Source organism: Heptranchias perlo, chromosome 27 (genome assembly GCF_035084215.1).
Source record: "Heptranchias perlo isolate sHepPer1 chromosome 27, sHepPer1.hap1, whole genome shotgun sequence".
In the NCBI taxonomy this organism is placed as follows: domain Eukaryota; kingdom Metazoa; phylum Chordata; class Chondrichthyes; order Hexanchiformes; family Hexanchidae; genus Heptranchias; species Heptranchias perlo.
Window position 1 is genome coordinate 34567956 of NC_090351.1, and position 16760 is coordinate 34584715.

Sequence of the window (16760 nt, forward strand, 5' to 3'; positions counted from 1 at the left end):
GCTGTGAGAACATGAAAGGCTCCATTCAAATGCAAGATCTTTCTTACAATGGCTTCGGCCGATGGACAGTTTCGTCTGTTGAGCAACTTTCTGGCCAACCAGAAGCAGAGTGGACGAAGCACGAGAGAAAGGGTCAGGCTTCTGTCGCTGAAGGCAATAATAGAGATATCTCATTTCCGCCCCCCTCCCCCCACAATGAGATAATACCATGGGAGCACAATGCTCTAATTATTTAGTGGAACACCCTCTCACATAACACCAGATGAAGGCTTCACCACAAGTCTACAAGTGGTTGGGGGGAGGGATGAATAGGGTCGCTGTGACTCGAGTGTTCTTGATTTGGGTTCACATACTGTACTTACTAAAGAGAATTTGTTGACTTGGACATAGAGCGTGTGCACTTCATTGTCGGTTACCTCGCCTCCCTTCTTGGTAAATCGCTTACAGGCCTCTAGATAGGTTCTCAGCCATTGCAACTGTAAAGGTTGGTCTGGGTACAGGCTGTAGTCCACCTCGTTCACTCCTAGCACAGAAAGAGGCAGCTTAACATAAATATATGCTCAACACACGCAGCCTAAATACAAGTACACATCCACGCTCATGATGCTCATGTTTTTTATTTCCCAGTCTTTTGCTTTGGCACAAGTGAAGCAATTGAAACACAAACCCATTTGCACCCCCAGATAAATGCACTCAAAGATGGGGTTGGAGGTCGGTGGGGGGGGGGGGTGTGGGTAGAAGGATGTGGGTGGTGAGGGGTACACGGAAGTGGTTGGAGATGGTCTTGTCTTAGGTAGAGACCGTGGGAGTAGAGAGGTCACGAGAGACGGCAACGGTCGAGGGGTGACCGTGATTACGGGCAGAAGGGTTTACAGTGAGGGCGAGGGTACGTACGTGGACTCAGTGGCAGAAACTTAGTTCAGAAAGAAAAACAGTCCAACAATCACTTCTGGCCACCACTTTAGGGAGGATGTCAAGGGCTTGGAGAGGGTGCAGAGGAGATTTACCAGAATGGTACCAGGGATGCGGGACTTCAGTTATATGGGAAGACTAAAGAAGCTGGGGTTGTTCTCCTCAGAGCAAAAAAGGTTAAGGGGAGATTTAATAGAGGTGTTCCAAATTATGAAGGATTTTGATAAAGTAGATAGGGAGAAACTGTTTCCACTGGCAGGAGGGTCGGTAACTCGAGGGCACAGATTTAAGATAATTGGCAAAAAAAGCCGGCGGTGGAGATGAGGAGACGTTTATTTTTTACTCAGCGAGTTGTTATGATCTGGAATGCGCTGCCTGAAAGGGCGGTGGAAGCAGATTCAATAGTAACTTTCAAAAGGGAATTGGTTAAATACTTGAAAAGGCAAAATTTGCAGGGCCGTGGAGAAAGGAGCAGGGGAGTGGGACTAATTGGATAGCTCTTTCAAAGAGCCGGCACAGGCATGATGGACCGAATGGCCTCTTTCTGTGCTGTAAGATTCTGTGATTAACGACTGGAAATGCTGGAAAGGCGTAGCAGGTCCGTCAGCATCTGCAGAGAGAAGAGGCATTTCAGGCGCGTACCTTTCATCTGAACTGATAATATTAATCCGTCTGTTCTCTTTGTAAAGATGCTGGCCTGTTTACTCGTGCTTCACTGTGCAATGTCCTGTCTTCGTCAATTGGAGATTATATTGATCGCTATTTTAGAACTTTAAACAAAACGTGTGAGCGTTGTGTACAGGTGGGAGGTGCCAGATTGAGTCAGGCAGCAGTTTCTGCTATTTTATAGGTTATAGATCAATTTGGTGGGGCCTTCACCACACAGGCCTTGAAAAAACTATGCGTAGGGAACTCTACCATACCATCCCCACCAGGCGAACCAGGCCCCAATGGCCTGAGCTGCTTCAGACCCAGATGTGCAAGGTCAGAGTTCACCATCCAGACCCTGGGGAAGGAGAACTTTTGCCCTCTCTTTGGACAGGATCTGAAACCAATTCGAGAGGTTCAGGCTTTCAAAAAAAAAAATGAGCCTCTCCCCTCCCAATTTTCTTGCCTGCTCTCTTGGAGCCGCAGATTGTTGCAGGGGTAATGGTTCCATGGGTTCCAGCTGCCCTCTAGTAACTCGTTCAACTGCCCATTCACTACGTGTGAACACAGACACAACGGAACCCTGTTCTGCCCTCGTATGAGGTCCACAGGTCTATTTTACATAGAATTACATAGAACGTACAGCACAGAAACAGGCCATTCAGCCCAACTGGTCTGTGTTGGTGTTTATGCTCCATACAAGCCTCCTCCCACCCTACTTCATCTAACCCTATCAGGATATCCTTCTATTCCTTTCTCCCTCATGTGTTTATCTAGCTTCCGTTAGATGCATCTATGCTATTCGCCTCAACTACTCCTTGTGGTAGTGAGTTCCACTTTCTAACCGCTCTCTGGGTAAATAAGGTTCTCCTGAATTACTTATGGGATTTATTAGTGACTATCTTATATTTATAGCTGCATATAATGAGACCACTATTACCGGGCAGAATAGAGATGATGGGGGAATTCCCCTGTCAGTCACACCTGCTGTAAGTGACTGGGATGGATTTTACGCACATAATTTGTATGTAACTATCCTCCACTCACTGCATTTTGCTGGAGAAATCACCCTGCTTTTATCGGGAGAAGTTGCTGCAGTTTCGGTCATGAGTTCTGTTCGCTGTAGTTCGTGGAGACTCTTTTTAAATAGACTCTGTAGACCATTTGCTGTAGTGCGCTGTTTAAACAGACTCTGCTGTAAAATAGACTGTTTGCCGTGAGTCTTGCCAGAAGTCCAGCTCTACCTCCAACTCACTGACTGACACAGTGGTGCCAATAGACATTCTGTATATTTATGACCCTTAGTTTTCGACTCCCCCACAAGGACTTTCCTACAGCAGGCACCAGAAAGCAAGCAGCAGCAGGAGCTTGGACGTAATTGTTATTCTCCTCCCTAGCTGAGGGGCACCAAGGCCAAGTGTAACACTCTCTAGTGACACCCATGACTCACAGCAACTAACTGAGCAGAGACTGGAATCGAACCCCAAGACTTTCTGGTCTGCAATGGTTCAGTTCCACACTGGGCAGTCCACTTACTGACATACCATCAGGGCAGCAAGTCTCTGGGATTCAACAATCAGGGCTCCAACACCCTGTCCATCTCGTGCCCCGTGGCACACTTCCGTATCAGGTGCGCCTTCTACGCAAGAGTGCAGCGAGCATCAAAATGGCGATACACATAATGGCAGCTCTAGCATTTATAACCTTATTCACAAGGTGAGCTGGGGGGGAACATAGGAACTGGAGTAGGCCATTCAGCCCCTTGAGCCTGTTCCACCATTCAATTAGATCGTGGCTGATCTGTATCTTAACTCCATCTACCCGCCTTGGTTCCGTAACACTTAATACTCTTTGTCTAACAAAAAATCTATCGATCTCAGTTTTGAAATTTTCAATTGACCCCCAGCCTCAACAGCTTTTTGAGGGAAGAGAGTTCCAGATTTCCACTACCCTTTGTGTGAAGAAGAGCTTCCTGACATCACCCCTAGCTCTAGAGAGGCTGCTGGTTATGAAACACTCACCTGCGAATTCATTGAAATGGTTTCCAATATCAAAGGCCTGGTAATTGTAGCTGGAATACTCGTAGTCAATAAACTTTACCCAACCTGATAAATAAGTAACCAGAATTAGTAAATGTCAACTCAAGATCACAAGACAGTCTAAATCCATTGCACCATGTGGCAAGGGCTCACATTATGAAGTAGTTAATTTTTAAATTGAGTTTTAAATGAAGCAGACACTGCTCCCCTGATTCACACTATTCTGTTTAGAGGTAAGCTCTGCTCAGACGCACTACCAACTGTATTATAAAATTGCCCCTCCATTCCCATCGGTCTCATTCCTGTGCAAACTGCTTTAAGAATAAAAACAAAATTGTTCCAAGTCCACTGTTCCTTTTGACTACATTTGCAATAGCTGCCAGACCACAATGGGCTGAACATGCCCAGAATGAATTGGCTCACAATAACCAGAATGCCTATTTGCAGGGAAGGGTCTCCTGAGAACATGCCATGTTTAAAAAAAAAATTTTGAGCGCTGAAGTAGAATGTAATACCTGTGTTAGTCCAACACATCATTTGAAATTCCTCCCTCACAATGGCTCAATGTCACTTGTCTCATTTACAAACAGTGTGGCACTGAGCAACACAAATTAGGTCTCTGCTGAGTTAGAGAATCTCAGTCAAAGGAGCCATTACAACTGAAGTAATGACAGAGACAGTGAGTGAGATAGAGACCGGGAGAGAGGAAGAGAGATAAACCGAGAGAGAAACCAAGAGAGAGAGACCAAGAGAAAGAGAGAGAGACCAAGAGAAAAAGAGAGAGACCGAGAGAAAAAGAGAGAGACCGAGAGAAAGAGACCAACAGAGAAAGAGAAAGAAATTGAAATAAAAGAAAGGGAAAGAGAGGGAAAAAAGAGAGAGGGCGAGAAAGAAAGAAAGGAGAAAGAAAGAAAAATAAATACGGATGTCAGGGTCTCCAAACCAGATCTCTACACAGCCTTCGGCTCAGTTTGAAGCCCCCTCCCCAATGACTGAATGCTCTGCTGGCAATGACTGTCTAGACTCATGGATGTAGAAAGGCCACTTGAGTGAGTTAAGGGAGGGCTCCTGCCATCCATTGGATGGTATCCTGGCAGGAATCACTACCTTCAGGTCAGGAAAGATGCATGGAGTAAACTGAATGTAGGAGGTGGGCACAGGAGGTATGTTGAAAAAAATTCTCAAATAATTTCTGACAAATTTTAATTTGCTGTGAGTCATACATCTGTAGGGGATTTATCACTATGATGCAACCACAGACCGTTTCAAGGATTTGGAAGCAATATATGGTAGATAAAAGCTACCCCCCCAAGACTGCATCATACAATATCTTAAAGAAATAGCAACAAATTGGGCATTATCATAGCATCAGAGTAGGTACAGCACAGGATGAGGCCATTCGTTAATTGAAACCATGGCGTATCTCATGGTTTCTTTACAGTTGAATTCCTTGTCACAAGACAAGCACCTTTCTACAAGCATATCAGAATTTTCAGGATGAAAATGCACCATAGAATGGTTACAGCACTGAAGGAGGCCATTCGGCCCGTCGAGCCCGTGCCGGCTCTCTGCAAGAGCAATCCAGCTAGTCCCACTCCCCCGCCCTTTCCCCGTAGCCCTGCAAATTTTTTCCCTTCAAGTACCTATCCAATTCCCTTTTGAAAGCCACGAGTGAATCTGCCTCCACCACCAGAACATTCCAGAAAGTGACCACGCAGAAACGTACTGCCACTCCGCAGCACACTGTGACCCTTTTAGTTTTAACCTGAAGGAGGAACTGGTTTCTCATGCTGAAGAAAAAATGGTCTCCATGCAGAAGTGGTGAAAATCATTTTATTTACTGAGCCTTCAATAAAAAGTAAAGAAATTACAGCTCTTGTGTTTGGATAGAAAAAAAAATTCACTGGTTAACTATTTCGACATATTACAGTTTTCCTTTGTGGGAGCTCTCTGAAAGTCACTTAAAGTACAAGCCCAAGAGATAGGTTGACGCTGAAGGGTCTGTCTCCGATTTGGGTGGTACATCAGTTGCCGGGGCACTTGACGCTGCCCAAGCAGGCTCAAACTACACATTTAAGCAAAGTGTTGAACGAGTACTGTCCTTCCACTTCCTTGTGGAGAGAATAAGTTTTTTCTTTATTTGCAGCACAGTGGTGTCAATAGACACAACCATCTAAGCAAACTCCACCAAACCAACAGAGCGCTGACTGGCAACGGCCTCAAGGTATGAGGAAGGTTGGGGCTGTTTGCACAGCAGCGTGGATAATAGATCGATTACAGCATTAATTTGCCTGGATGATTGTAGGCAGCCCATTTGAATGGGGGGGTAAGGGGGGAAATCTCCTCTTTTTGTAATTTGTAGTGAAATCGCAAACACAGGTGCGATGAACACCGTTATAATTTTACCATAAATAGCGAACAAAGCTAATCTTCCCCCTTAATCTGAAGGAAGAACGTTACATCAATCTGTAGCTGTCGTTGGAAGCCAGTCCATGCAGGATCTGGAATGCCGAGTTCCCTCGAGAGCTCCTAATGCATCCCCCTCCTTTTAGAGATTACTGCAAAGATGTGAAGCTGCTCAGTCTCTATCAAGAAAGACAGACTTGCATTTATATAGTGCCTTTCACATCCTCAGGATATCGCAAGCGCTTCACAGCCAATTAGTTACTTTTGGTGGCATTGTTGGTAGAAGGTTGAATGTTGGCCAGGACATCAGGAGGAGTTCTCCCGATCTTTTACGTCCAGCTTGAGCAGGCAGATGAGGCCTCGGTTAAACGTCTCGACTGAAAGACGTCTCATCTGAAAGACGGCACCTCCCTCAGTACTGCACTGGGAGTGTCAGCCTAGATCATATGCTCAAGATTGGTGTGGGACTTGAACCTGCGATCTTCAGATTCAGAGGCGAACGTGGTACCAACTGAGCCACAGCTGACACCTAATATGGTGCACACTGCATATATAAAATGTATTATTTGCAACCGTATCATCTTACCCCATATTACTTTTAAGTAAATGATGATGTACGATATATCCCCCCATCATGAGATGGGGTTTTTCAGCTTCAGTCGATATTATTTTTGGTCACTCAGCTCCACCCTTGGCCTTGCCTATGCAGCTGTTATTACAGGGCTTCTTTATTTATGGTCATTAAGGAGTTTACTGCAGCCGTGTACAGTGCTATTTGTTTTTTTTGTTTGAGACCAGTAACCGTTGCGATGTTACAGACGAGTTATCCTGTCTGGGTGCAATTGCGAGCTGATTGCAGCGGCAAGTCTCTCTCTGATCCTCTAAGATGCATCAAGGATTGCCCTGGTCACATGAACGATGGAACCCACATCAACTTTTAGAAGTTAATTTTTCATGGCGGGAAATGGAAAGGACGGAAAGTGTTTGTTTTTGTAGCAAAGTGTGTCGACTGAAAACCTTAAGAAATGGCCGTCCCAGGGAGCCTGAAATTTCCCAGATCCTGCCACAGTCCAACAAGAGTTTGACATTCTGCCCATTTTAGCTGCGGCATTTCAACATTCAGTAAGTGGCAGCAACATGGTGTTCAATCCAGGATTGAATGGCTTCCTTTTATAAATTCCTTCAGTAAAATGTGACCTCCGTGTACCCTGAAGCATGATTTGAAGCATGTATTTAGTTTTGCTACTTCATAATTATTAAAGTTATAATTAAAATTATGACACGCCGTTCATTTCACTATGTCCCTGGGTTTCAATGAATTACATATTTGAAGTGCAGTGACTCATTTACCAGTCAACGAGCAGCCATGCTCGTTAATAGTCAAAGGTTCAAGAGGGTAAGTGTGTTGTGGAAAATACCAGTTCAGGTATACCTACAGTTACCACATATTTATCAGTAAATGTGGCGTTATGCCCTCGTGCGTGATAATATTCATCCTCCTCCACTCAATTACTTTGTTTCAGGTCTTTGTTCGGTTATTTGCCAGTGTTATACATGCTGGATGGATAAGTGGGTATTGCCCAGTTTAACTATACTGTAATATGTCACTCCAAACCAATTGGGAGTAATCCACATTCAAAAACACGATCCACATTCCAACAGTCACACCCGCCCTCAACGTAAGCGATTGTGCACTCAAGTTACTTAGCAACCCGCACGCACGAAGATATTGTCTCTGGCTCCGGAATTTTTTTTGCTTTAAATTTCACCTGCTGGTAGCGCAGGTGGGATTTTTAAAAGATCAATTGCCAGGCAGCCCAAGAGAGCCTGCTGCTCTACTGCTGTTCATGCTCCACAAAATTAGATGCTGCCGATCTCCTGTGGCACTGCACACAGGGAATCAAGATCAAGTGTGGCCTTCAGGTGAAGTGGGGCCAGAGGGCCGGGGGGATAATGGGACCAGAGCACGCAGACATAATTCCGTCACTGTTTAAAGTCATGCATTCTGTCCTTAATTTTTATACTTGCATTATAAATTTCTACCTCCGCATTTGGAATAGAAACTGCCGATGTCAAAGAGTCACAATGTAATTACAACCTCCCAACCGTAGAGGAAGACACCTCCTTGATGAATCATTTTTGAACAATTTGAGAATGCCCAGGGCTGATATGTAACGACGACCCAGTGAGTAACAGCAGCTCAGTCATGACAATTTGCTCGGATCATTTTTGAGGGCAATGAGCATGAACCCATGAAAAATTAACTTCAAAAGCCAGTGGATTTAAGGAATTTCAAGTGTAAATAAAAAAGAAACCTCAAAAAAGAAGCCCTGAATTCCAACAACGGGATGGAAACTCAAAAAGCATGCTCACATCCAAGAATGCTGTGGTGAGACCCTGATAATGTTGGAATCCACACTGATGAGCAACAACAACAAGCATTTCAATAGTGCTCCTCGGGTAGGGGAAAGATCCCGCAACAGAAGTCGGGGGGGGGGGGCGGGGGGGGCGGAGGGGAAAATAGAAGTAGGTTGGGAGGGACAAAGTCATGATTGAAGAGATGGGGTTTTGAAGAGGATTTTGAAAGCAGTGAGGGGAGTGGCAAGGCAGGAGGAATTGGGCAGGGGGTTCCAGAGGACAGGCATGCAGTGGATCCAAAACGAACGAGGATGGAAAAAATAAAATGGGAGTAAGAAGACGCAACTTCAATTTGAAATCTCGTATGCTACGATCAAGTCCAGTGTCAAAAGTCACTCTCTTCCAAGGTGCGTGGAAAAGTGCAACTTATACATCATTTCTTTGTGATTTGTTTTCCTCGATTTCTCTTCCCTCTTTTTCTGAAGGCACCCACTGCCCTCCAGTACCTCACCATGCACGTGCCTCTCCGGTCAGTGTTGGCAGGCTATTCAACTGTGTGGAGGATCACAGGCGATTTTGATCCTGTCCTCCCAGGATGACCACGCACGTCCGCTTCCCACCAACAGATAACCAGACAGCAATCTCGAGCTGATCGTTTTTGGCCTCCACACTCTGTAGCCCAGGAGCACTGTAATGGCCAGCTGCTGACCAACAAAAGGGGCACCTCCTGTCATAGAATCATAAAATGATACAGCACAGAAGGAGGCCATTCGGCCCATCGTGCCTGCACAGACTCTTTGGGAGAGCTATCCAATTAGCCTTATTCCCCTGCCCCTTTCCCCATACCCCTGCAAATTTTTCCCTTCCAAGTATTTATCCAACTCCCTTTTGAAAGTTGCTATTGAATCTGCTTCCACCACCCTTTAAGGCAGTGAATTCCAGATCGTAACAACTTGCTGCGTAAAAGAAATTCTCCTCATTTCGCCTCTGGTTCTTTTACCAATGACCTTAAGTCTGTGTCCCCTGGTTACCGACCTTCTGCCACTGGAAACAGTTTCTCCTTATTTACTCTATCAAAACCCTTTGAGTGAATGAACAGACTGACACTCTATAGTTGAAGGGCTGTGCACAGCAGAACTAAATGCAAGGGTTTATAGGCATAGGTAACAATGTATGGGCATGGGTGAAGGGGAAAGCCTCCACTTAATCTCAGCATACAAAGCTCAGCTGGACATATGCCAAGGCACTGCAAAATAACGAAAGATTGGTTGTTGCAACACCCCTCTCTAACACTTCAAGATTTTCGTTTCCAAATTATTTAAAATGTAGAAATGTTTCTCTAGTTGACAATCAAACATTAGAGCTAATGGACTTTTACAGCTGGCTTATTGTAGACCGGTTACTAGCCTATTCTGATCAAATGTTTTGTCTGATTATGCTCTTGTGACTAGGTTAAAGGTGCTATATAAATGCAAGTTGTTGTTGTTGTGTGGAGCAATGCCAGGCTGATTGAAAGTCACAAATCTAATGGTTTTTTTTAGTGATCCTCCAGGAGATAGTGAGGTCTCTCCAGTCACTGCGCCAGCGTGCAGTCTCGGTCCACTTTCCAGCAGGGCACAGCACCAAGAAATTACTCCCAATTCGGGAGTAGGTGGCACAAAGTGGCAATCTCACTCTGGTGAGACAAGGGGAAAGATGCCACACTGGTGCGGTGCCCTTCGGAGGTTGGAGGCATATGGAGCAGGGCAGAGGGAGCTTTACTCTGCATCTAACCATGCTTATTTACCTGACCCGGGAGTGCTCGATACTGAAATGGAGGGTGTTCCACTTCTCAGTAATAAGAGCCCTCCACCTCGTGCAACGCAAAATTCACGTAGAAAGGTGTTGAGAACAAAGAGCACACTAAACAATTCAGTATTATAGAAACTCCTAGAGCATTTTGAGCTAATGTGCGGACAACATACATCTGCAAATTATGCGGGTCCAGTAGCTTGACATGATTAATATAACACAATACACTATTAGCAAAAACCCTTTAATCCTTATGCCAAGTAGCAAACGTACTATATACTGATTGCTAAGATTAGTAAACCCGTACTTTATACCCACATTCCATAAACAAGCCAAATAACTCAAATAAAATAAAACTTACAGTTGGGATATGAATTACCCCAGCACCTGTGACACAGCAGGATGTAACATCATGACCTCACAGTTACGCAGCGTCCGTGCCCTTTGCTAAAGGTCACACCCTTTTTTTCAAGGTACAGCGTCCTCTAGGGGACAGTAAGTGCTGGTTTGCAGACTGTGGAAACAACCGCTGTCATAATACAGTCATTTGACAAAAAAAAGACTAAAACTTAAATATATAGACTTGAATACAAATTACCCGTATTTCTACTTTTTTTTTTCTTTTACAAAACTAACAAATTACTAAATTGTAAAAATCACAGACTCTGTTCAGCAAAATAATGTATACAAAATAAATACTTTTTCCCCCACTTTTTCCTGCTCATCTCTAAATAATTGTGTTCCAACATTAAACTGCACATTTAAGTTAACTCCTTTTGTCGGTTTCTCAATTGAGACGTACAGAGAGTTTCTGCCCCTAAAAGAATCGCCATTTAGAACAAACGAGAATGTTATTCGGCAGAAACAATATTAATTAATCAGAGGCCAGATCTTCAAAACAAAATTATCTTAAAGGCAACAATGCATACATTAATTGCATTTCCCTTAGGTTTTATTAAGGATTAAAATACTCTCTCATAGTCCCCCAGTGACTCAGTATTGAGCCACACGGGCCAGGGAAGCTCCGGGTTCAATTGTTATCTCGGGCTGTTAGCTGATGTGAGGCTGGGTGGCAGTACAAGCACAACAATTGGCCTCAAATGGGTAACAGAGGGAGTAAGAGAAAGAACTTACATTTACATCAAGACATCCCAAAGCACTTCACTTTTGAAGCGTAGCCACTGTTGTAAAGTAGGGAAACGCAGCAGCCAGTTTGCACACAGCCAATGTCCCACAAACAGCAATGAGGTAAGTCACCAGGTAATCTCTTGGTTGAGGGATAATTATTGGCCAAACACCGAGAGGGAGAAACTCCCCTGCTCTTCTTCGAATAGTGTTACAGGGTCTTATACAAAACAAAAATGGTAAAATCCAGAGCAAAAAGACGGCGCCTCTAACAGTGTAGCGCTCCCTCGGCACTGCACTGAAGTGTCGGCCTGAGTCGTCTGCTCAAATCTCTGGAGTGAGGTTTGAGCCCACAACCTTCTGACTCGGAGGTGAGAGAGTGCTACCCACTGAGCCAAGGCTGGCACCCAAAGAGATCAGCCAGGGCCCCTGCTCCTGATCCGATTGCTGCATGTATGTCACCAGCAGACGAGGAGAGGGCTTTACTCGGCTGTGAATAGCCTGGCCATGCTCACTATCTAGGGTCGCACGTATGAAGGATAATGAGGTGAGGCACTGCACAGCTGCCGGCACCTCGACTGCAGGGAGAGTGAAGGTGAGGAGGGGGAGCAAAACAAAAAATCATTTTGCATTTAATTAATAATGACTGCCTCAGTAAAAAGGACTCGTCCTCTCCTAGGTAATTAATGGGAACACTCTCTCTCAGTTGGCTCACACTAACATATCATCCATTCCTCCTTGATCACTTTCGATTGACTAGGCTCCTGGGTTATCAATACTTTGTAATATTTTTTGTGTAAAATTCCTTAATCGGCTTGTGAAATCTCACCTGACCGTCCATGCAATTTCTGACTCTTTACTGCTTGTGAACGTTTATCATCAATTCTCCTAATTCTAGTCAAACGGATTTTTTTCTCACGTGGAAAAATAAAATGGTGAGTTTAATTACTCGGGAAATTCCTTTCATAGACAATGAAAACTATGCAGAAATTAGAGATGAAGGAACATATTTCCCTACACATGGACACACACATGGAAAATAACTGACAGGACATGCTTGCCAGTGCACTGTCCCTCCCCCTCCCCCCAATAAACTTCTAGTCCATCGTTTCCTCCTCTGACCAATGGGCCAATTCTTAGCCTTTTCCACAATGTAAACTGGCTAAACCCACACATACAGACAGTTTCATACCTAAGCTCCGAATCTCCACAGCCCATAACAACCAATCACAACTCCATAACCATCCCACGGTCACATCAACATAGAGTCCCATTCACAACTCCAGCCTCACAATCACAGGTACACTGTCAGTGCCACACCCAATCACAGGTACACTGTCAGTCGCACACCCAATCACAGGTACACTGTCAGTCGCACACCCAATCACAGGTACACTGTCAGCCCCACACCCAATCACAGGTACACTGTCAGTCGCACACCCAATCACAGGTACACTGTCAGTCGCACACCCAATCACAGGTACACTGTCAGCCCCACACCCAATCACAGGTACACTGTCAGTCGCACACCCAATCACAGATACACTGTCGGTCGCACACCCAATCACAGATACCTGTCAGCCCCACACCCAATCACAGGTACACTGTCAGTACCACACCCAATCACAGATACCTGTCAGCCCCACACCCAATCACAGGTACACTGTCAGTACCACACCCAATCACAGGTACACTGTCAGTACCACACCCAATCACAGGTACACTGTCAGCCCCACACCCAATCACAGGTACACTGTCAGCCCCACACCCAATCACAGGTACACTGTCAGCCCCACACCCAATCACAGGTACACTGTCAGCCCCACACCCAATCACAGGTACACTGTCGGTCGCACACCCAATCACAGGTACACTGTCGGTCGCACACCCAATCACAGGTACACTGTCTGCCCCACACCCAATCACAGGTACACTGTCAGCCCCACACCCAATCACAGGTACACTGTCAGCCCCACACCCAATCACAGGTACACTGTCGGTCGCACACCCAATCACAGGTACACTGTCGGTCGCACACCCAATCACAGCTACCTGTCAGCCCCACACCCAATCACAGCTACGCTGTCAGCCCCACACCCAATCACAGCTACGCTGTCAGCCCCACACCCAATCACAGCTACGCTGTCAGCCCCACACCCAATCACAGCTACGCTGTCAGCCCCACACCCAATCACAGCTACGCTGTCAGCCCCACACCCAATCACAACTACGCTGTCAGCCCCACACCCAATCACAACTACGCTGTCAGCCCCACACCCAATCACAACTACGCTGTCAGCCCTACACCCAATCACAACTACGCTGTCAGCTCCACACCCAATCACAGGTACACTGTCAGCCCCACACCCAATCACAGATACAATGACAGTCCTACACCCAATCACAGCTTCACCGTCAGCCCTACACCCAATCACAGCTTCACCGTCAGCCCTACACCCAATCACAGCTTCACCATCAGCCCTACACCCAATCACAGCTTCACTCTCAGTCCTATACCCAATCACAGCTACAGTCAGCCTTATACCCAATCACAGCTTCACTATCAGTCCTATACCCAATCACAGCTTCACTATCAGTCCTATACCCAATCACAGCTACAGTCAGCCTTATACCCAATCACAGCTTCACTATCAGTCCTATACCCAATCACAGCTTCACTCTCAGTCCTATACCCAATCACAGCTTCACCGTCAGCCCTACACCCAATCACAGCTTCACTCTCAGTCCTATACCCAATCACAGCTACAGTCAGCCTTATACCCAATCACAGCTTCACTATCAGTCCTATACCCAATCACAGCTTCACTATCAGTCCTATACCCAATCACAGCTACAGTCAGCCCTATACCCAATCACAGCTTCACTATCAGTCCTATACCCAATCACAGCTTCACTGTCAGCCCCACACCCAATCACAGCTTCACTGTCAGTCCCACACCCAATCACAGCTTCACTGTCAGCCCCACACCCAATCACAGCTTCACTGTCAGTCCCACACCCAATCACAGCTTCACTGTCAGCCCTACACCCAATCACAGCTTTACTCAGCCCCACACCCAATTACAACTCCAGCACTATATGCAGCCAATCATAGTTCCATGACCAGGGCTGGGTGCCCATTATCGGAGATCAAAGATAACCCAGTCGTTCAATAATGTGGAGGGAGCACAGACGCTGTTTTGCTTTTGGAATCAAGTCTGATAAGGCACAGAATCTAAATGCCAAAGATATCTCTCATTGGCAAGATCTAGTTGGAATACTGACTGAATATCATAATAAAAGTGACCTGTTCTTACTTCTGTGAAATGATAGGATTTTCAGATGGGTAAACAGCTGGAGCATAACTTGGCTCAGTGGTGACAGATTATTTATTGTATTAAAGCATCAGATGATTGCAGAGTGACGATGCCCACGAGTGTGAGAGTGAATGTGTGGTAAACAGATAAAGTAGAGACAGCACAAAGCAGGTAGTGTGTGAGGGTGCGACTGTCTACAAGGGCATCAGTCTGAGCAAATATGGTACAAGTGGGAAGAAACAGAGAGCATTATACAGCAAGCAGGATGTGATCATGCTCATAGGACTGAGATTCAACTACGTTCAATATTTAACAGACCTTTATTTACCGAGGAATGAAAGGCTGGAGCCCAGCCAGTCAGGCCTCATTAAGATTTGGGGCCCTTATTCATAATAAGCGATATTACTCGCGATATCTTCATAAATTCTTGATGTGGAATGACATCATCATGACAGGCATGCAAATCCAGTGAAAATATTCACAAATAAAGCTGACCGAGTTAAGGAGAAGAAACACTCAGTCACTGGGCGCACAAATCTGGGGTTCAATAGCTGCTTGAGCTCGACCCAACTCAGAACGAGGGAAGCTAATGACAGTCAGACTAGCGACCCGATTCAGAGTCTCTGGCCAGAGCTTTCAGGCACAACTGCAACAATCTACGGGATTTGGCTCGGAATTCTGTCCCCAGGTTAGTGATCAGCCCTAACTCTTCTAAACTGATACAGTTGGCGGAATGCTTTCTTTTAAAAAAAAGAAACGTGGGTCAGGCTTTGGGACAGCTGGCCCACTTCTTTGCTTTATTACCGGATTCTCACCTTCCTTTTCATTGTAGATGATATTCTTGCAAAGGAGATCATTGTGGCAAAGGACTGTGGGGGAGTTCAGCTCCGACAGGTAGTCTTTCATCCATGCCATTTCCTTCTCCAGTGTCTGCAGAGGTGGCACTTTCTTCTGAATCCTGAAGCAAAGTGAAAACCAGTTTAGGAGGGCACCCCCTCAAAGGCTGGGATGAATCCCGCGGGATCCTGCATGACATCTCCCCGCCACCCCCCCCCCCTCCCCCTCCCCCCCCCTCCCCGTCCATTTTCTCCTCTCTTTCCATGAAGGGTATGATCCATGCTGGGGGTACTTGCCAAATGGCCATTCCTTATATGTTACCCCCATTCAGGGTGTTGGCAGCTGAACCCCATTAGACTGAAAAACCCTTGAAAAAAGAAATTTCTTTAGAAACTGCTGCTTTATAACTGGTATAATGTTGTGCTTTTATTTGTGATAAAACTGTCCTCACTTTCGTGTTAACTGTGATATTCAGCTCTTGGGTTAGCATGTCATGGGTTCCAGTGTCAGCTTTTCCACCATTGGCTTTAATGGTGGCTGAGTGGGTAGGTGCAGCATGTGGCACTGAGCCGTACGGATAAGGAAGATCCCAGGTTCAACACCAGCAGTGAATTAACCTGCACAACAAGGGGGTGGGGGCACACCTCAGTCGGCCTCAATGCTCCTGGGATAGAGGCTACGGCGGGGGGGGGGAAATCGGATGGGGTGCTCACTCCTCATTGCTATCCATTAAACCTGTCGGACATCCAGCAGCCAGCTGGATATAAATGGATGATCTGGACTTAGGAGTCGAGGGAAACAACATTGAAATTTGCTGAGGTCAGCAAATTGCAACAAAAATTGCAAAAGACCGCAGGAGGACGTAGGCTTAGCAGGATGGGCAGATAGGTGGGAGATGCAGTTTAATGTAGCAAAATTCTGAAGTAATACACTTTGGAAGTAGAAAGAGGGAAAGGAAAATATACCCTAAATGGTAAGATTTTAAATGGAGCAGAGGAGCCTTGGTGTGTAGGTACAGGTCATTAAAAGATGGCAGTGTAAGTACCTAAGACTATAAAAAGGGTATACAAAATCCTGTTTTATATATAGAGGAATGGAATATAAAACCAAGCAGATAACACTGAACTTGTGAAAGACCCCAATTAGGCCACTGCTGGGAGTATTCCATACAGTTTTGGGCACCTCATTATAGGATGAATATAAATTGCAATAGCAAAGCTGCAGTGTAGATTCATCAGGATGTTACTCGGGATGAGGTATGGAGAGACTTTTAAAAAAAGATATTAATTCTCAGGATATGGGTGTCGTTGGCAAAGACAGCATTTAT

The 16760-nt window shown here is 45.5% G+C and overlaps 1 protein-coding gene across 2 annotated transcripts in view; it reads right to left on the reverse strand.

Moving 5' to 3' along the window:
- The window catches only part of etnk2 (ethanolamine kinase 2), a 62161-nt gene that overhangs the window by 14280 nt on the left and 31121 nt on the right, over nucleotides 1-16760 (reverse strand). For both annotated transcript variants that reach the window (XM_068007633.1, XM_068007632.1), the window contains exons 4-6: nucleotides 15412-15554; nucleotides 3582-3665; nucleotides 363-523 (exon numbers count right to left, since the gene is read on the reverse strand). In XM_068007633.1, the coding sequence (XP_067863734.1) occupies nucleotides 363-523; nucleotides 3582-3665; nucleotides 15412-15554 (388 nt within the window). The remainder of the gene's footprint in view (nucleotides 1-362; nucleotides 524-3581; nucleotides 3666-15411; nucleotides 15555-16760) is intronic.